This window comes from Cynocephalus volans, chromosome 1 (genome assembly GCF_027409185.1).
Source record: "Cynocephalus volans isolate mCynVol1 chromosome 1, mCynVol1.pri, whole genome shotgun sequence".
Lineage (NCBI taxonomy): Eukaryota > Metazoa > Chordata > Mammalia > Dermoptera > Cynocephalidae > Cynocephalus > Cynocephalus volans.
In genome coordinates, this window is record NC_084460.1 from 61,061,570 (window position 1) to 61,083,601 (window position 22,032).

General features: G+C 38.1%; 1 protein-coding gene across 2 annotated transcripts in view; it reads right to left on the reverse strand.

Moving 5' to 3' along the window:
• The window catches only part of SAP130 (Sin3A associated protein 130), a 69,700-nt gene that overhangs the window by 24,697 nt on the left and 22,971 nt on the right, over positions 1-22,032 (reverse strand). The window contains exons 8-15 of one of the 2 annotated variants that reach the window (XM_063100314.1): positions 21,715-21,862; positions 21,460-21,550; positions 21,144-21,248; positions 17,180-17,321; positions 14,337-14,458; positions 12,007-12,309; positions 10,427-10,601; positions 3,367-3,471 (exon numbers count right to left, since the gene is read on the reverse strand). In XM_063100314.1, the coding sequence (XP_062956384.1) occupies positions 3,367-3,471; positions 10,427-10,601; positions 12,007-12,309; positions 14,337-14,458; positions 17,180-17,321; positions 21,144-21,248; positions 21,460-21,550; positions 21,715-21,862 (1,191 nt within the window). Of the gene's footprint in view, positions 1-3,366; positions 3,472-10,426; positions 10,605-12,006; positions 12,310-14,336; positions 14,459-17,179; positions 17,322-21,143; positions 21,249-21,459; positions 21,551-21,714; positions 21,863-22,032 lie in introns of both variants that reach the window. The other variant, XM_063100306.1, reaches the window with a different exon arrangement.

Consider the following 22,032-nt stretch of genomic DNA (forward strand, 5'->3'; position numbering starts at 1 on the left):
AAAAGTTAAAAATATAAACTTTATTTCTCAACATAAGCTCCATCAAATTCAAGATATTTCTGTAAGCAATAAGAGCCATTTAGTCCATCCCTAAAGAACTGAGAGTCTGGGGAATTTAACCATGCCAATGTAGTCTTTTTGACATTATTAACTGAAGAAAAATGGATGCCCTTTAAAGATTTTTTAAGATTAGGAAAGAAAAAGAAGTCAGAGGAGCCAAATCAGGATTGTAATGATTTCCCATAGAAACTCTCATAATATTGCCCTTGTTTGTTGAGAAGTGAGCAGGAGCATTGCTGTCGTGGTGAAACTCTCTGATGAAGCTTTCCTGGGTGTTTTTCTGCTAAAGCATTGGCTAACTTTTTCCAAACACTGTCATAATAAGCAGATGTTATTGTTCTTTGGCTCTCCAGAAAGCCAACAAGCAAAATGCCTTGAACATCCTAAAAACTTGTTGCCATGAACTTTACTTTTGGACAGATCACTTCCACCTCTTGGTAGCCAATGTTTTTTTTAATGCTTTTTCTTCAGGATTGTATTGGTAAAGCCAAGTTTCATCTCCTGTTACAATTCTTCAAAGAAATGCTCAGGATCTTGATCCTACTTGTTTAAAATTTCCATTGAAAGCTCTGCTCTTTTCTGCAGCTGATCCGGGTGGAATAGTTTTGGCACCCATTGAGTTGAACGTTTGCTCAACTGTAACTTTTCAGTCAGAATTGTGTAAGCTGAACCAATTGAGATGTGTGTGGTGTTGGCTATTGTTTCTGTTGTTAATTGTTGGTCTTCTTCAATTAGGGCACGAACAAGATTAATTTTTTCCTCGCAGATTGATGTGGGTGGTCTGCCGCTACGGGCTTCATCTTCAACACTGCCTCGTCCCTTCTTAAAACGAGTTATCCATTTGTAAACTGCTGATTTCTTTGGGGCACTGTCCCCATAAACTCTTCTTAAAGCATCAATGATTTCACCATTCTTCCACCCAAGCTTCACCATAAACTTGATGTTTGTTCTTGCTTCAATTTTAGCAGAATTCACGTTGCTCTGATAGGGGCTCTTTTCAGACTGATGTCTTATCCTTCTTAGTGCCTCAAACGAGATCCTGTTCAGACATGTTATAACAAGTTAGTGCGAGTTTACTTTGGTGCAAAAAATTTTTGAAATCCATGCATAGTCTTTTCATAATACGCATTTTCCATGAACTTTTTGAAGACCCCTCATATAGTAACTGTGAGTAACTGCATAAAGTACAAACTTTGATGCTAATCCCCAAATCAGTATGTAACTAACAGATGAGCATATCTGGATAATGGTTCACGAAGACGGCAAAGTATGTAGTTAGGCTGTTCTGGTTTCCCAGTGATAAACCTACATACGATTTCATAAAAATGGAAGACTACAAGACAAAACTGGCCAACAAAGATAAAAGTGATATCGCTAGAAGTGAAATTAGAAAATTGATCCAACAAAGAGATGGAAGGATGAAGCCTAGGCTTGTACAAAGCTATGGTATGAACCAAACTGAAAAAGTCCAATGAATATAAAAAAGGTAAAGTCACTTCAATATCATCTTTTAGTAAAAAGTGCACTAGGAACAGAAAGCCACCTATGGCAAAAATAGAGTATTTACTTTTACTTTTGATTGAAGACAGTAATAAAAAAAACCAAAATCATTCAAGGCCAAAGTGTTGAAGTTAGTTACAACATTGAAAGAAAATGGTAATTACAAGGAAAATGAAGAAAAACCTTTTACTGCCAGTGAAGGCCGGTTTCATCATTTCAGAAGTCAGCATGAATATGACTGATGTTAAGCTAACCAGTGTAGCTGCCAGCTCAGAGAAAGATGCTGCTGTGAAATCTGCACCCAGAGCCCAAGCGGTAGTGAAGGGAAGTGATTTTGATGAAAAGGATGAAGATGTCCCTGGAAGTGATGATGCTGGCAAAAACCTTCATGTCAAAGGAACTCTTGGAGATATTTCATAGCATTGAAAGTACAAAGAATAAAATGTTGGAAGTAGATCCAATCATAGAAAGAAGTATGACAGTTTGCCAGGGCTTAGAAAGATTCTTGCTCTGTATTATAAGTTATACAATGAGAAGAAGGCAAGCACTATTCCAATCACTCTTGTGTTTCTAATGTTTTCAATTTTGGTGCGTTAAGTAAATATTAGTTTCAAATTTTTTCATTTCTGTCTGTATTAGAACCAACAGTAAGACAGTTTTTACTATCCTCACAAACATTTTTAAAGGTCACAGAATAACTATAATCTTTCCCACTGATTATTACAATCACTTTGCACAGTTTCAGCTTGCATGGCCATTTTCACATTCCTGCACTAATGTACAACGGGATAACTGCAAGTATCCCTACATTAAAATCTTGGTCCCTGTTCTTTCTTCTTCCTGACACATTCTGACATTAGGGAGTACGTGGCTTACTCCTCCTTCATGCTCTTTAAATCTCTACTCAAAGAATCCCTTCTGTAAATCATCACTTCTTCCTCCCATTACTTTTTATTCCCTTTATGCTATATTTCTTTTTCTTCATATATTTATTACTTCTCTATGCCCAGTAGAAAGTAAGCTTAAAGGGAACAGACATTTTGTGTCTACTTTAGTTACTGCTATATATCCCCAGATGCTAAAATGATACCTGGCACAAACAAGATACTTATTATTTTTTTCTTGAATGAAGTTTTATAAATAAGTATATCTAAATATAACAACATGCTAACCTATTAACTGATATAATAAGTAAAAAGCCTAAGACGTAAAACAATCTAATCAGGGGAAAAAAAGGCCCTGTTTTTAATAATGTATCAATCTGTATACATGTGTATGTAGAAAAAGATGTGGAAAGACAATTATCAAAACTGTTACCAATCAATATTATTCTGGGGGATGGGACTGGCAAGGTGGGTGGGAAACAGGACAATGATTTTCACTTTACACTTTAAATATTTTTATATTGTCTGATTACTTTTTCCAAAATAATATTACTTTTTGGAATTAAGAAAGTAAAGAATAAAGAAAAAGCATGCTTTAACTATTGCTATGACTCCATTTTTGATACCAGTCACAACTGGGTGTTTACTATGAGGTAAGCTCTGTTTTAAGTGCTTTAAATGCATCATTTCATTTAAATACACAGGAATCCTACAAGGGAGATGTTATTAGTATGCCCACTACATAAATAATGCAAGTTGGAGTCAGAGAAGGTAAGAAATGTACCCAGGTCAGGCAGCTAGAAAGTGCATATAAAATGATGAACACAGGAAAATTATGTGAAACTGGTCACACTTGCTAGATCTTCCCTCTGCCAAGATGTGTAATTGAAAACAAGAGTGATAAGAACATTTATGTGCTCACCCTGCAGGCCTAGGTGACCCGGATGTACTCCGCACAGAGCTCTCCACTCGAGGACTAGCCACTTCAGGAGGCTGAGGAGGAATGAGGGTTTTCCGAACTGCCATTCTGAAAGAAACAAGAGATAAACCCGGAAAATAGCAGTCCGAGGGCATTAAAGGATAAGAAATACAAGACATTTGCCAGGCATGCCTATGGTAAAATAAAAGCACTACATTAACTAGGTATTTTTAAAAATAATTTTTATTTTACCAAATAACAGAGGCGTGTTATTGAAAAAGCCAAATAGTGCTAAAAGGCTTTTAACAAAATACAGCAGGTCCCTTCCCCATCCCTGCCCACTTCCTGCCAATCTCCCTCCAGGAAGCAAACATTGTGACTGTCTTAGTTTCTGCTTCTAGCATGCCACATCTCCTTTCTGCTCAATGCTATTAAAATTGAAATTCATTTTAAGTGTTTACAGTCATTATTATGCCTATGTATTTATACAGACCTGAGCAAGTTCCTGAAAGACCAGTGAAAAAAGCTTATCAAGGAAGTTGGAGATCAACTGTTATGCAGCAGAGGGGCCACATAAGGCTCTGACTGAGAATTAACCATTGGGTTTAGCAATGTGGAAGTCATGAGTGATCTTCACTTGTTTAGTTTTGGTGGAGTAGGAAAAAATGCCATACAAGAGAGGGTGCTTTGGGTTGAATGTCTTCTCAAAACTTAATTCCCACTGTACCTGTTGAGGGTGGGAAATCCTATTATGGTAATTGAAAAGCGGGGCCATGAAGAGGTGATTAAGTTGATGGTTTAATGGTGGTTGTGGGCATGGTTCTGAGGGCTTTTTTTTTCCTTTTACACTTAGTCTTTGTTTTTCACTGAGGGCTTTCAACGGAGAGTGCACGAGGAGCTACCTCTCTCTCTCTCTGCTCTGCTATTTTCTGCTATGTGAGACCCCTGCAGTGCTGTAAAGTCACCATCAATGAAGAACCTCACGAGATGTGTTCCCTGCACTTTGGACTTAGCCTCTGAAACTGTAAGCAATAAATTTTATTTTCTTATAAATTACCCAGTTTCAGTTATTTTGTTAAAAGCAACAGAAATGGACTACAGAATACAGGCGGTCTGAGAGAAAATGGTTAAAACTAGAATGTACCATATATATCAAGAATGGATCCAGGTAATGATCATCAGGGCTGCTAATATCTCAAAAGTGTGACCACCAGATGTAATCTGTCTTGTGGTAAAAGATTAATCAACAAACTATGAAGTAGTCTTGCCACAAGAAGAAAAAAACAAAAGGTGTTGTTAGAGTCACGTAACAACTCACCAAAAATGCAGAGGATAGAAGAAAAAGTGAAGCTACTCTATGGGTGTAGTTACTTGAGTTGAGTGACCTAAAAAGACATATCCAAATCCTAATCCTTGGTACCTGTGAATGTGACCTTACTTGAAAACAGCACCTCTGCAAATGCAATTAAGTTAAGAATCTCGAGATAAGATCACTCTGGATTTAGGGTAGCCCCTAAATCCAATAACTGTTATCCTTTATAGCAGAAAGGAAAGGGAAGTTTCAGACATGCAGACACAAACAAATATGGAGGCAGACACTTGAATGACTAGAATGATGTGTCTATAAGCCAAGGAAAGCAAAGGACTTGATTCCAGACTTCTAGCCACCAGAACTGTAAGATAATAAATTTCTGTTGTTTTATGCCTCCAAAGTTATGGTAATTTGTCACAGCAGCCCTAGGATACTAATTACAATGGGGATGCCATTGATAAAATCCAGAGAAAAAAGGAAAACTCTACAGGACAAAAGACCAAGTTTCCTCAACAAATAAACTAAGAAAAAGAGGTGGAGAAAATCTATGTATTAAAGTGGTCTTTTAAGAGTTATATTGACTAATCTCAGTGTGTACACATTATCAGAATACTGATTCAATAAATAATACAACACAAAAGAAAACTTGTGACATTTGCGACCACTAGAAATTTGAATGACTACTGGCTACTTGATATTAAGAGATTCTTTTTCCCCAAGTATGTATCTCTCAATAGACATGAGCTGAAATATATACAAATGAAATGACATGATGTCCAGGATTTGCTTCAAAATAACATGGTAGAATAGGGTGGGTATGCATATAGATGAAACAAAATTGGACATGAGCTGATAAGCTGATAATTAAAGTTGGATGATAGGTCCATATTCTTATGTTCAAAATTTTATTATGTTTAAACTTTTCCATAGTTAAAAAGTAAAAAAAAAAAAGAAAGATAAAAAAAGCAAGACTAACCCCTCTAACATTCCCCTTTCACCGGCAAAACAGCAAAACCAAAAAAAATTTTTAAAAAACTGAGATACATCACTACAAACCCAGAGAATGACCAAATTTAAAAAGACTGCCAATAACGGGTGTTGGTGAAGATGAAGCTGTGGTCTCCACTGCTGGTGAGAGTGTAAATGGGTATAACCACTTGGAAAAACCACTAGCACTGTCTACTAGAGTTGAACATTAACACCCTATGACCTACCAAATCCTTCTGGGTATAAAACAGAAATGCATTCACATATAAATTAAAAGTCACGCACAAAAATGTTCATGACAACGCTATAAGCAAAACCTGGAAGTAATCCAAATATTCGCGAATAAACTATGATATTGTTATACAATGGTATTTTACAGAGCAATAAAAAAAATTATAATCACATGCAATAATGTGGATGAATTACCCAAAACTGAGTGAAGAAAGTCAGACACAAAAAATGCATAATATATGAGTCTATGAATTGGTCAAAACTTAGAAAAGGCTATTTACCTTTGGGAAAAGGTGCTGGTAATGTTCTCTTTCTTGACCTATACAGTGGCTGGATGCTGTGCTTACTTTGAGCTAACTCATTAGCCTGTGCATGCATTATCTGTGCTGTTTCAATGAAATAGTGAAAGAGACTGGTAGAAGAACTGGAGATACAAATACAGACAACTCCTTTATTTTCTTTGCAAAGAGGAGAAAAAAAATGTGGTGGTAGGTGGTGGAGCAAAGAGGGCTCAATAGAGGAATTTTTTTTTTTTTAGGACAGAAGAGACAACAAACAGCATGTTTACACTTTTTAGGTGACTGATCCACTAGCAAGAAAAAAGTGATTATGTAGGAGAGAGGGAGAAGAGCTAGAACACTGTTCGGGAGTGAGTGCTTTGGAGAGGAGCCCAGAGAGCCCTTGTAGAGGAACGGACAGGAGGTAGGTACATGGGGACTGGTGCTGACATTGACAGGTAAGTAGATGTGACAGCTGCAGTCTGGGGAGGTTCTTTTCTGATCATTCCCATTTTCTCAAAAAAGTAAGGAGCAAGTTCATTAAGTAACAATGAAGAAGGGGGAGAAGGCCTAAAAGTTTTGAGAAGAGAAAACGTAAAACAGTTGTCTGGGAGGAGTGGTATAGGACAGTATGCTTTGTTGGCCCACGATAAGATCCTAGTGAAGGTCTGTGAGGCTATGCAAGACCAGCCAGCGTGATGGTATTCTCTGCAACAATCTGCTGCACACATGCCAACACAAATGAAGCAGAAAGCTGGATTTCACTCTGGTTTTAACAAAGTGAAGAGGGGAGCAAGGAAGTTGAGGCTGTGTGTAAAGAAATAACTGCATGGGGCCGAGCCCGTGGCGCACTTGGTAGAGTGCTGCGCTGGGAGCGTGGCAACGCTCCCGCCGCGGGTTCGGATCCTATATAGGACTGACCAGTGCACTCACTGGCTGAGTGCCGGTCACGAAAAAACGACAAAAAAAAAAAAAAAAAAAAGAAATAACTGCATGTTACCAGACAGTCTGAATCAGGGAGAGCAGAGAGAAAGGCCTTGACAGGCACTGAGGAACATGAAAAGGTGGTAGTAGCATCAGTGGCCTGGTGGGGTCCTGCTGGAGGTGGAGTCCTGCTGGAAGGGAGGTGAAAAAAGAGAAGGTGGGCTATGGGACACAGAGCACAGAAAACAAGGGCAAGAAAGGCTCACTGAACTCATGTGCTGATGGCGCTAACACTGTGCGTGCACACTGCTTAGGGAGGGCAGGAGAAGCATTCAAGCACCTGAGGGGCCAAAAGCTGGAAGATCATTTCTGTTTATTAAATCACAAAAGAGAGTCAGACATTGTGTGCTACTACCGAAGGGCATACAAACATACCTGCAAAATCAAACTTGAATCTCATCAAGTCTCTAGATCTGCCCTGTCCAACAAGGGAGTCACATGGAGCTACTGAGCACTGGAAATGGGCCAAGACCCACCTCCAGACCAAGTAGACAGGAGGGCTATGGAGGAGACGCAGCCACCATTTTGGAAAGCTACAGGGGAAGTTGAGTCCCTGAGGAAGAGCCAGTTTTAAAGCAAGAAGGCATGGATAAAGAAGGGGTAGGGGCAGGGGATTCCAATGATGATAGACTGTGAGTTACAGAGGGCACAGCAGAAAGGTCACTGGAAGGTGACAAAGTGTAGGAGAAGGGCACAGATCTTTTTGTCTCCAGTGTTGTGAAGTTTCAAAATATTGGCGTGGGTTTATTGCATCCATTGCACCTACTGTGCTGAACGTTTCTTTGAATCAGGAAACTCACATCCTTCAGTTTTGGTAATTTTCTGTGAATTACTTGTAAATGATCCCTTCTCCTCTCTCTGATCTCTTGCTGAAGTCCCATTACTTGGAGGCTGGATATCCTGAACTGGTTCTTTTTCTTATTTCTCCTATTTTCTCTTTGTCTTTTTGCTCCACTTTTGAGATTTCTTCAACTTTATCTTCCAGTCTTCTACTGAGTTTTCAGTTTCTACTACCATATTTTAAATTTCAGGGTAAGTTATTTTGTCCTCTGTATGTTCCTTTTGTATAGCACTGTGTTCCTGTTTCATGGATGCAAATTTTTCTTTTGTCTTTCTGAAGACATCACAGATAGTTTTTGTTTGTCTTTGTTCATTTGCTTTTTTAGTTTGTATTTTTAGTTTTATTCTCCCTTTCTAGCTTCTGCATCTTCCAAGGTGCTTTTTTGGGTGTGTGTGTTATAGTTTCTATCTTCCAATGTTAGAGGCCCCTGAAGATTGGTTATCCTTGGTTGTATGTTCATGATTACGAGTGGGGCGCACTTAAAAGCTGGTTGGAAGTTCTGAGCTTGTGGAAGGGCTTGTCTATTGTGAGATTCACTTCAGGCTGATCCTCAGGGAACTCCTAGTGTTGGTATCTCTAGAGCTTTCCCCCTGGGCTGGATAAACTCCCCAGAAGAAAAGTAGAGTCCTCTTCTCACTTTCTATCTAGAGTGTCAAGTTCAACTGCCAGGGTTCTGTCAGCTAAAAGGGGGAAGTGGACTGATTAGTCTCAGTATTCCACATATGGATGGTCACTTAATGTTTCTGGTAAAATCCTCATGTCCTCCAGAGTGCTGGTTGATCCTAGTGGATCATCAGAAGAGTTTGAAACCTCTTGATAGAGTTTGACTCCTGCTTGAGTTAGGAAGGGGCGATGTGCCCCACAGTATGGGTAGGGTAGGAGATTATGGACTTTTAGCCTACCCTCCTTAAAAGAGCAGGTCCCTTCCTTTACCCCCACTTCTTCCTGTTCTTAGTCCTTGGGAAGATTCTGCAATTTAAATGAGGATGTTCTCAGCTTGCCCCTATATAAGCTTAATATTTACCTTTTTCATAGCCAAGGGAGCGATCACTTGTATATTTGCTTTCCAGCTTCAAAGTTTTGTTGCTATGTGTTCTCTCCCATTCTTATCCTTGTGGTGTTTATAATCTTTTTTTTGTTTTTTAAACCTCTTTATTAAACTTCTATAGAGTTTTGAGAGGGAGAGAAATTTAGATGTGAGTTATCAACTTGCCATCTTAACTACAAGCTTTGCCTTCTGTTTTATTAATAAGGTTACTTTGCAATGGACAGACTTATCCTTTTAAGAAGGCCTTCTTTACAAAGTATTTGTAATGAGCAAAGATAGGAACTCTGGTATATGCAAAGATCTGCGTATCCAAAAACACTGTGGCCCTAGTTCCAGCAATTTAAGTTTATGCTATGTTTAATCTTCTGATGTTGATGCTATTAGCTCAGCTCTCTAAAATGTGACCACTCATCTCCCACCTCCAGAATATTCAATAGCATAGTACATACCTTCCTGCCTATGACCCACCAACTGAGAGACTTACATGGTATAGTGGATTAAATTATGTCCCCCCAAACTCACTGAAGCTTGAATTGTGTCCCCCAAGGTTTATGTATTAGAAACTTAGCCCCCACTGTGACTGTTAAGCAGGTGGGAAATCCTATTATGGTAATTGAAAGGTGGAGACTTGAAGAGGTGATTATATTACAGGACCACCATAGTGAATGGATTAAAAATGGTAGTCAGGGGCATGGTTCTCAGGGCTTTAAAAGCAGAGTGAATGAGGAGGTTACTCTCTCTTCTCTCTCTGTTCTGCCATTTTGCAATGTGATACCCTGCTGTCACTGTCACCACCACGAAGGCCTTCACCAGCTGTGTTCCTTGGACTTTGGACTTCCCAGCCTCAGAAACTGTAAGCAATAAATTTCATTTTCTTTATAAATTACCTGGTACTAGGTATTTTGTTATAAGCAACAGAAATGGACTAATACACAAGGCAACAAAAAAATACTATCTGCTACTAAATATGAGTCTTAATACCCTTTGGAAATTTTTTGTCCTTAGCAACAATTCACACTGAACAGTGAGGAAAAAATATACTGTACACATTAACATAACTACCTAGACAAGCCTGAAGAGTTAATTACAAGCTGTTCTATTGGTTATAGGATTAAACCTTCAGAACTAGAGAGAATTCCTAAAGCAGTATGCAACAGAGGCTTAGAAACTGACACCTCAATGACTTGAGAATTCTTAACATCCTATAGTCTGAGCTGGGCTCTACTGAACAACCCTGTGGTCAAGCTGTTGTGGAAGAAATTTAAAAATGCCACAGAAGATAAGAGATTAGTTTGCTACTAGCATTGGATATGAGTGCCTATTGTTTATACCAATTACACTCGGAACCAGAGATGTCATTCCACACTACTGGGTCTACTCACCCATCTGTGGCAGGCTTCTTCCGGAGTATGCTTGGCCGGGGTGAGGAACCCTGAGGGGGAGCATTGGTGCTCGCACTCTGGCTGTGGGTCTGCACCACGGTTGTTGCTGCGGGAGCAGCACTGAATGGATTGCTAATAGGATTGGCTACAATTGTGGCTCCATCTGCCAACACCACTGCTAGAAGAGAGAGAGGCAACAGGAAAGAACAACGAAGAGAGGGAAACAGAAGAAATACATTACTAAAATATCACATAAGATACGATTAGAATACTAGCATTAGGTATCCACATTATGACTGTTGAACTTCAAGAGGATAAGGGACAGAAGCACAATGTCCATCTGCCTAAAAGCAGATGGTTTAGTGGGAGAGGTTACTAAGTCTCTTCTGATGCATGATCAATACCATTATTTTTTCTTTGCTCTATAATCACAGTTACGAATAAACAAGATAAACTAAACCAAGTGTCCACATAGAGCATCCACGTAGTAGCTCACTCTACTTGGTACTTTACATTTTTCCCTTATATAATTCTTACCATCATTATTATTCCCATTTTAGAAATGAGAGAACTGAGAGTCAAGAAAGGCTAATAAACGGAAGAGGCACAAAAGGCTGAAAACATGATTTGCTGGCTTAACAGCATACTCCAATGTACACTTGAAGAAATGTGCTCATATGGTGTTTGTAAAATACCACTCTCACTTAATCCCTAGTAATGGTACCATCCTCCAGTCTATCTTTAGGAAGACATTCAACTAATAGATATTTGAACCATATACTTAAAGTTAGCATCAAAATACTGATGAGCATGAGACCAATCAGAAACTAGCCATGTTTGGCAGTTTTGACCTACAAAAATGGCTCTTTCATAAGAATCAACCTAATACTATGAGTTTTCTAGCAGGTGATATTCAAGATGTAAGTACACCATCCTTCCAAGTAGGTAACTGTGGGTAAACTGCACCTCTGTGACAGTCACTTAGTGATTAAGAATCTGAGAGACTTTGATTCAATAATTAAATTCAAGATCTACATGACAATTAAAATTCCTAGTTCCAAGTTAATCCTTCATGGTATAGTTAATGTGAAAGATAATCTTTAAAGTCAATACCCTGGCTGAGAAACAGCCATTTCTTTACATCAGAGAAACAGCTAATACTCCAACCACGGTGACTTACTCCATTTTTCAAAATGCCTATTTCACTATTATTTCTTTTTAAGCACTGACAATATTAGCTAACATTAATATAAGGTTTTACAGGTTTACATACAACTCTGAAGAAAATCTTAAATTGAATGAGAACACAACTTATAAGGTGAATTTGCTCCCTCAACTAACAGCTTTTTATAGAATGCTTCTTACTATGTGCAGATGCATATTAGGCTATTTATGTATGTTATTTCTAATGTTTACAGTGACCCTGAAAAGTAAGTTCTAAGCAACTCCTGTTACAAAGAGAAAACCTAGGGCCTACAGAAATTACCTGAGGCCACAAAACCAGCAAGTGGCAGAGCCAGGATTAAACTCATGTTATCTATTTTCTCTGTATCACCTTCTGTACAAAAAGTTAAAATTACCTGAAGTCTTTCCTTCAGGCTGTGGCTGCTGAGTACCCATCGGTGCAGGCTGAAGACCTTGTGTGCTGATTGGGGTTGCTGAATGAATTCCCTGTGTGCCAATTGGTGCTGGCTGTATCCCTGGTGTCCCAATGGGGGCCGGCTGGATCCCCTGTGTATTGATGGGTGCTGGCTGGATCCCTTGGATGTGTCGAGCATGTGATGCATCCACTGTCATTAACTGCATGGGGTTTAGGTGGACTGTAGACGCTACCCCAACACCAGTCTGGGCTGTGATGGCAGAGTTTGGAGCCTGAGCTGAAACTAAAAACGATCCAAAAGGTGACTACAAGGTTAGCTCTGACTGTACACAGTACACATAAAGAGAAAAATACTAAAATGAAAACAGATTTTTTTCTGTGCAAGACCTAAATCATCTCGTTTAAAAAACAAGGGCTGGCTGGTTAGCTCAGTTGGTTAGAGCGTAGTGTTGATAACACCAATATGAGGCAAGGGTTTGGACCCTCTTATCAGCCAGCCAACAAAAAACAAAACAAAAACCAAAAAAACCCCCAGTATTCTTTTAGATCCCCATACCAGCCAGCCACCCCAAATAAAATACAATGAAAATAAAATAAAAACATAAAAATAAAAAAAGCACCTGGCACCATGCCTGATACAGAAAAAGAAACACAAAACAAAACAAACACCACACTTGAAACTCTAAATACTAGGCACTGCTCTGGCTGGTTAGCTCAGTTGACTGGAGTGCTATTATAACACCAAGATCAAGAGTTCAGATCTCCATACCAGCCAGTCGCAAAACAAAACAAAATAAATACTAGGGATTGTTTTTTCTTTTCACTTCCTACCAATTTGATATGGTCTTTGTTCAGATTACTAGAAATATGACTAAACCAAGAAAAATGTGATCATTTATTAAATTCCAATTATTATTCAGGGAACTGTGTTAATAATTAGTATAAAACTTCTGAAACACATCCATGGGCCCCAGGTCAAGAATCTTTGCCTTAATTGATAGAACTACTATCAAAGGCACTTCTGAAATAAAGTAGTTAGGAATTTCAAATGATATATATACAGTAGAGAGTAAGAACAAGTGTTTTTTTCTCTTACAAGGCAAATACCCTATTTACTATGTAAATCAAAAACAAACAAACCAAACAAAATGACTGAAAAGGAAAGCATTCACAGAAAGCAACAAAAAGTAAGGACTTCTCACTATTCATGTAAAGAAAACAAACACAAAAGACTTTTCTTCTTAGTCATCAAAACAATCCAGAGAAGGCTGGCTGGTTAGCTCAGTTGGTTAGAGCACGGTGCTGGTAACACCAAAGTGCAGGAGTTCATCACTGTACCAGGCAATAACAAAAACAAAAAAACAACCCCTACAAATCCAGAGATGAAGGAATCTGTTTCCAAAGCTACCGGTGTTGTCCAATGAAAATATCAAGTCACACATGCAACTTTAAATTTTCTAGTAGCCACATTACAAAAGAAAAAAGAGGTCAAATTACTTTTCATAATATACTTAATTTAACCCTATATATCCAGAATATCACCATTTCAAAATGTAAACACTATAAAAAGTATTAATAAGATATTTTACATTCTCTTTTCTATACAATGTCTTTAAAACTCAGGGTGTACTTTATTCTTAAAAGAAGTCTCTCAATTCAGATACTAATTTTTATCAAAAATAATTAATCTATATTTTGACTCCATAAAGTCTATGACTGAAAAAGTTTCACATTGCTAAGCTGTTCCAAACATACTTGAAGTTTCTCTCATTTTAATTAAATAAAATTAAAAATTCAGTTTTTCATTGCACTAGCCCCCCTTCAAGTGTTCAACAGCCCAAAGTGAGCCAAGGGTCCCACAAGAAAAGACTACCTAAACTCTAAGATTTAAGGATAGTTTTACCTGGATTAGCAAAAAAGAACACAGTTTACAAATCAGAATGAGAGGTTTGCATAACTATACACCAAAATAGAAAACATAACAAACACCCCACAAAATAATAGAAGCCCCATAAAAATACAGCTTTATTCATTACAATTATACTATCACCTTACGGAGTAACAAAAACTGTTAATGTGATTATCCTCAGGGGGGGATAAAACAATGTAATGTCATTAATACATAACAATCCTTTTATAGATTGTAAAAAAATTGTTATTTAAGACTGATACTTCACATTTCAGCCTCTGAATCTGAAAATAGAAACTCGAGTACCTAAATCCTATATCAGAAATACTCTCTGATCAATTCCTATCTCATGCTGGCAAAAATTAAAATGTGAAAAGTCATCTTAAACGTGGGGCTCATACCTGGATACTGTCGAATAGTGGACACGGAACTGGTGATTGGGGTGTAAGTGTGTGCTGCCAGTGGGTATGCAGAAGGTGGGTAAGTTGGCAAAAAGTACTGGAACTGAACAGGAACAGACGGTCTAGAGATGGAACACAGACAACATAAAACAAAACAGTTATTTCCTTCTTTACTTTCAAATGATCCTATCCCCCAGATCCTCTTCATACCTTTCATAACTGCCACACCAGCATCTCCCAAATTGTGCCTCAAGCTAATAGATCAAAGGATACATACCAAGGCAGTGTAAAAATTTTAAAAGTGGATACTAAAAATATCTATAAAAACGTAATAACATAGATAATATTTTATGGGTGATTCTTCGGAATAAAAATTACCAAAACTGACATTCAGTTATCAAAAGTCTTCCCACTCAAGCCTACTTGAAAGACACTAAGCTCAGACTGTTTTTACTGTCAAAATTTTATCAAACATACGTAGAACAGATAATCCCATCCTCATACAGATTCAGAGGCCAGAAAAAGAAGAAATGAGATCCAACTTATTTTTTGAGCTTAATATTGCCTTGATATTAAAATTGGACAGGGAGAGGGCTGGCCAGTTAGCTCACTTGGTTAGAGCTGGTGATGATAACACCAAAGTCAGGGGTTCAGATCCCCCTACCAGCCAGCTGCCAAAAACTAAAATAAATTAAAATAAAATAAAATTGGACAGGGAGAATATGAGAAAAGATTACAAACAAATCTCACTTTCTACAATGACACAAAAATTCCTAAATAAAACTGAATTAACAACCATATAAATGAACTATATCATGATAAAATAAGGTTTATCACAGGAAGACAAGAATGATTCAACATCAGAATTTCTATTCATGTTTTAGATCATATTAAAAAATCAAAAGACAACAATCATTTGTAACACTGCAAAAGTACACAAAACATATTTGATAGCAATTAATACTTATTCATGATATAAGAAAATCAAATAGAAACTTTGTTCCTGAAACCAAGAATGGTATCTACCAACATTTCTAATGAAATTTGAGAAGAATTCCAATTCAGGTCAGGAGTCATGGAGGCTTACTTTCTGTGCTCTACTAGCATTGTATTGTGAGCTCTAGCCAACATAATAAGACAAGAAAAAAAAAGTGCTTATAAAAACATGGAAATAAAAAGACTTTCTTGTCCCCCTCCCCCCAAAACTGTCTTTATTCATAGATGAAATAAACGTCTACATAGGAAATCCAAGAGAATCTATAAATTTTTAGAGCTAATTAGTGTTCAGCAAGGTAGATGAAAACAAGATCAAAACACTAATACCTATAAACATTCCTATACACATACTGCTAATGAAATAAGAATAACATTTAAAAATCATCTAACTCTGAAACTACTTTGTGTACGCTGTACATACAGGGTTCTCACTGTGGGAGAGGGAGATACAAATATGGAATGGGGGAGGTAATGGTGTTGAACTAGAGGGACCAGCATGTACTCAAATGTTTTAAAAAAGTTATAGACTTCGTACCTCTGCCTGCTGAAAGGGCTTAGAAGAAATGGCGATCCACAGCAACAAGCAGAGCTAATGCCTATATCTTAGTTTCTAAATAATGAAAGGGCTCTTTGGAGAAATAGCAGACTCCAGGCTCAGATAGGCAAAGTTCAGAGGAATCTGGAGTCTGTTGTGGTGGAAAATAAGAAAGGGATAGAATGGAGGGGACATGGCAAAACCCACAGAAGTAGCCTAATGGGGCTCTCAAGGATCAAACTGGAGACAAGTTGAGTATGAAAGCAGATACCAGTAATGGATTAACAAATAAAATCAAATCCATGAGCCCAGGCCAATTTTTAAAAAATGAAATACTCATTGATTAGAGTGCAGTGTTATAATACCAAGGTCAAGGGTTCAGATCCCAGTATTAGCCAGATGCCAAAAAAACCCAAAGCAAACAAACAAACAAAAAAACAACCAAAACACTCAACAAGATAGATAAATGGGGGTGGACATGAGAAAGTTTCTTTACATCAGAATGCCAATTAATAAATCTGGAAGAAACAATAGTTAGAAAAAGTCATGATTTTGCAATTACTGTATTAATAATTGATTTAGCCAAGAATTATCAATAGATGCTAAACTACTGAGTAAAAGTTTACTGGGGAACAGGATATTTATAGTCTCAAAGTACTTCCATACAGATTACTTGTTTACAAAGGAGAAAGGCATGACTTTACAATAGAAAAACCTGGCAAACATCACCTTCACTGAGTAATTAATAATAACATAACCAATAATGGCACAAATGAATAGCATGAGCTCTCTGATGTGATCACAGTGAGAACAACACATCATTTAAGTGATAGTCCCTCCAAAAATGTATAATCTGAATGTAACCATGAGGAAATACTATGACAAAGTCAAATTGAAGGATACTTTACAAAACAACTGGCCTATGTATACTCTTCAAAAATGTCAATGCATGATAGAGAATGAAGAAATAAGGAATCATTTCAGGTATCTGTACTGTGGTTAGTTAAGAGAATGTCTTTGTTCTTAGCAGTCACATTTGGATGTACTTATGGTTGAAGGGTCATGATGCTGCAACCCTGACTCTCAAAATGGCTCAAAAATAAAGAGGAGTACAGTCATCAAAAGGATAATGGCTTAATAAAGACAGCACATTTCAAACACTAAAAAAGAAATTACACAATGTGTTATTTTCAGGGGGAAAATTTGGAAAACAAGAATAAATAAATATAGGCTATACTTATGGGACTATTCTTAATTGAAAAATCAAAATAATGACACAATGGGGCAGGGTAATTGGCATGTTGCCTCCTACCTGTTGTCACTTCGGGTTTCCATGGCCACAGGATTTGGAGAGGCCCTGTGTCCTGAAATGGGAATCAGACTACTCCTCTCTGCAGGGTAATCAGGCTGGATCCGAGGAGAAGTATGTGTGATCTGCTGAGGCACCACTTTAGCTACAAACAGTAAAATCCAATTATATTACCACTCATATACTTTTATTGGCATGCCAAAACATCTTGGCTAGCAGGAATCTTATAAATGTAAATAGTTAAAATAAGCCTGGGTTTTTAGTTTTATTCAACATAAAGGGAAGATGAATACATAGGTTCAACCAAATTATTTCAATCCAACAATCCACTGACATATTCATACTGTTATTTGTTAAAGTGGGGTTCAACATCAATACTTAAACAAAAATATCAGCAATCAGGCCCTCTTCTCTTGACCTGGCTTCTTAGAGACCCTTTTTCAAAAAAAGGAGTAAACTATTTTCAAAAAATCAATAAAATTTTGAGTACAAAAATGGCAAAAACTTTACATTCTACTCCTGGGCCCATAGCTAATTATAATATGTAGCTAATGAGCAATAAATAAATCATTTTAATTTCCAAGTCTCAGCTTCCTCAAGGAGGCCTTCTCTAGATTTTCACTTAAGAATTTCTAAGGTCCTTTGAATGTCTTGTGATTTTGCAAATACTTTAGAGCAAAATCGAAATCGTGATCATGGTATCTCCCCTGCCAGGTAAGTATGCAAAATCGAAATCAATACAACCACAGAGTTTTCAAATTCAATGTGAGGCTCAAAATCTGGTCACCTTTGCAACTTGCAATCAAGTTTTGTTTAGAAGGTATAGCTGACCCGGAACACACCTCACCGTTCTTTATACACCTAGTAACTCTGTGCCTGGGAATTTGCAAAGAAACGCTGTGACCTACATCAGAGATACAGAGGGACGGATTCTATCTGTTTGTAAACACCTAAGTTGCACCACTGAAAGGCACATAAACACTATGGACTAGGATGATGCCAACACATTACCCAAAGCACAGACTATTTAACACCAAACGTAAGCTGCACAAACCAACCATGATGCACAGCTAACTCTCAAGGAAGGCAGCTGGAGAAGTTTCTGCTGGATGATAGCCGGGATGCCCGATTTGACCCTGACAATGGAATCTACTGGCATCTACGGGCTAACACAGAGAGCAGCTGGCATGACAGGTTTTCCTTCAGGCATGTAAGTAGAGGGGCTGCTGAGCAGGATGCAACTAAGCCTTGTTTTTTTACTAGGCCCCACAGAAGGTAGGAGAAAATAATGCTTCCAGTAGGAATGAAGCTGCCATTTGGCAGAGTAGCTAACCAGTGGTTACACCCACATACCAATAAATTGAAATCTTTACTTTTTCTCATTAAAAAAGCCACCTATTCTCAATTACTTTTGAAAAAAAACAAGGAAAGATATAATGCAGAAAGCATAAATTTGCTGTTCCAAAGATAATCCCTATTTTCTATATGATGTGATCATCTGAGTCTGCTTTCTATAATTCTGAAAATACTGTTACGTGTGGGCCAGAACCTGGAGAAAACAAGGATAGTATTCTATTGGAAATGAGTACTCAATAGAGGTGAAAACTTCTATGCTGGTAATTAGTCAGACATATTTTTCTGACCCAACACATTCCTATTAGTAACAATGGCTGAATTCAAGATTTAATCTCACCTGGAGAAAGCAAGTGTAACTTGGAAAAAGCCACTTAGGTGATTTTAATATATCCTCTGCATCCCAACTTGATAATCAATGCTCTAGGGTTATATCAGGTTTCCCTTCTCAACTAAGAAACCGTTTTAGAGAGATCCAATTATGATTTAGTAAAGAAGTATTTGGTTTATCACGTAAGAAGAAAACAAAACTAGAGCATAAATCTAATGGAAATTAGGAATGAACATATATTTCCAGGTTCTCACAGTGAGTTTACTCATAGTGTGATTTCTTAGGAAGATACAGGGATATTAACAAGAATCAACCTCTAAAAAATTCTTCACAGTGGGAGGTCATGAGGAAACCAGAGAGTCCCTCTTGGGCACAATGTCTCCTCTTACTGGTCTGATTCTCTTCACATTTACAGATAACCTAGTGAGGCTCCTGACTGTTAAAGTTAAGAAAATGAGCTTGGCTCTTTCATTACAGCACTGAAGATAGCTCATGACACTGTTAGGCATGACTAGAAGATGGCCTGAAATGACAATATGGAACAATCCATGGTCCTCCCAACAAAACAACACACATACAAACAAAACAAAGTTTTTTTCACAAAAGTGAATTAAATTCAGAGGGGTATGAAAGACTGGTCTCTCCAATGCCCAGTAGTAGTGAGCACGATTACAACTAAGACCCAGCAGCAATGCCCTCTCTGCTATAAGTCTTCCGTGGGGCTGAGCATGTTTGAGAGTTGGCATAGGCCAGTTATCTAGAAGAGCAGTAGGGACTTCCTGGGTCCTACCATAATTCCAGGAAAGTGTTCTCAACATTTGCTGAGGGAGGTGGGAAACTGTAGCCTGTCTTGTGTATAGGAGGCAGGTAGAGAAACTACACCTCTATGTTTGTCACCAGAATTCTGAAGTTCAGTATGTCAGTGTCCTCTTCACAAGAAGCAGTCTTAAAGTAGTATACTATGTTAAAAACATGGCAGCTCTCCCATATCATTGGACAACAGTAGGAAGACATGCTCATCGCTATAGTACCAAGATAGAGGTAACACTCGAGCCTAAAATCTATGGCTGGTGGGTTACAGAGAGCAATGTTTTGCCTCATAGGCCACAGCCTCTGCTTTGGAATCTGTGGCAGTGAGATACCAATCCCTAGGACAGGCATCAGCAACCTATGGCCTGCAAGACAAATCTAGCCCGCTACCTGTTTCTGTATGACCCGTGAGCTAAGAATGGGTTTGCATTTTTTAATGGTTGGGTGAAAAAAGCCAGAAGAATATTTTGTGACACATGAAAATGATATAAAATTCCAATATCTCTGTCCATAGTAAAGACTTACTGGAACATAGCCACACCCATTTGTTTATGTATTATCCATGGCTGCTTTCTTGACACAAAAGCAGAGTTGAGCTGTTGTGATACAGACCTACGTGGCCTGCAAAGCCTAGAATATCCATTATTTGGCTTTATAGAGAAAGTTTGCCAATCGCTACTCTACATGACTAAAGTTAGGCTGCCAGAAACTTTTCAAAGATTTTTTAATATTTAAGGTGAACATGTACTTAAAAAGGGAATAAACAAAGCCTAGAAGAAATTATAGGGTGTCATGAAGTACCATGGAGTGACACTCAGATGAGAACCTAGGGTAACCAACCTGAGGTTTAGTGTTCTTCCCACTGCTGCATCACCCAAAGAGTTTTCCTGAACAATCTATCAAAGTGTACAGGTTCTAGTGCCGGCCTGTGGCTCGCTTGGGAGTGTGTGGTGCTGATAACACCAAGGCCACAGCTTCAGATCACTACATAGGGATGGCTGGTTAGCTCACCTGCGAGAGCGTGGTGCTGACAACACCAAGTCAAGGGTTAAGATTCCCTTACCGGTCATCTTTTTCAAAAAAAAAAAAAAGAAAAAAAAAAAGAAAAATAGTGTACAGGTTCTCCTCATTCCAGAGCTTTGCTTTTCTTGCTTTTCCTGTTATTCTTGTCTAACTATGTCAGTAAAGCTAATTTATTTCTATAAAAGGTACATGTAGAAGAGGTAAAGTTTGACAAGAAAGGAAATCAAAACTACAGTTAAAGTTTACTTTGAGTACTCAAAGACGGTTATCCGTTTTTTTTCCCTACTGTCAATGCCAAATCTGTATGACAAATAATATTAAGTCAAACTAATTGCTGCTTTGAAAATCAACAATTAAAAAAAATCAATACTAGCTAGCAACATGAAGGCCTGGTTAGAGGGGCTGAAAAATTCCTCGTAAACTTCTGTCTGAAGGCTGCATGAAACTTACCGACTGGGATGTTTGACGTGGTCACAGCAGTAGCATGGGATGAATGGGAGGGCATTGTCATGGTAACAATTGTACTTGTGGGAGCTTGTGTGTGTGACACAGATCCTGAAATGAGAGAAAAAAGGAAATTCCTTTACAATGGCTTCTCTGCACACATTCCAGATTCTCAAAAACCTGAGAAAAGTTCTTGAGAAAAGTTAGGAGAATTTTTCTAGCCTACTGTTTTTCTCTGACTGAAAGTAAGAAGGAAAAAATTAACTCACCACTTAGGCCTCACTTTTCCCTGGCAGGAAGAAGAGCAGCGTTGCCAACTTACCGGCTGTAGTTGCTGAAGGAATGGTGTTGGTTGCCAAAATTGGTGCTACTGTTGCTGCAGCCACTGGAGTACCAGTACTGAAGATAGTTTTCTGTAGGGGGAACCCCACAACACATTTATAAACAAGAACATTTCCCACTCCACTCAGTCTAAAGGAAATCAGTGCTCTCACTATTGCTAGGTCCTTAGCAAATTTTGCACAATTCTGGTTTTATCCCACCAAGTATAGAGGTGGTTCTGCACCACTGGTCTTACCTGAGCCATTGTATGAAGCTGCTGTTTGGGAGTCCCTAATGCAGGGTGAGATGGTAGTGTGATTCTTGTTGTTACATCCCGTGACTGGGCAGGACGCTGAATACTAATTGCTGCAGATGGTGGATGCTGGATAGACAAAGTTGGCCGACTGAAAAGACAGAAAAGACATTATGACTTATGACTTGTCAGACACAATGTGGCAGTCAAGGTCATTTACTATCTTGTGTTAGTCAGTCATACAAGTTGTATTTTTTTAAAAAAATCTCTCTTTTACTTATTTTTATTTTATTTTATTTTGGTGGCTGGCCAGTATGGGGA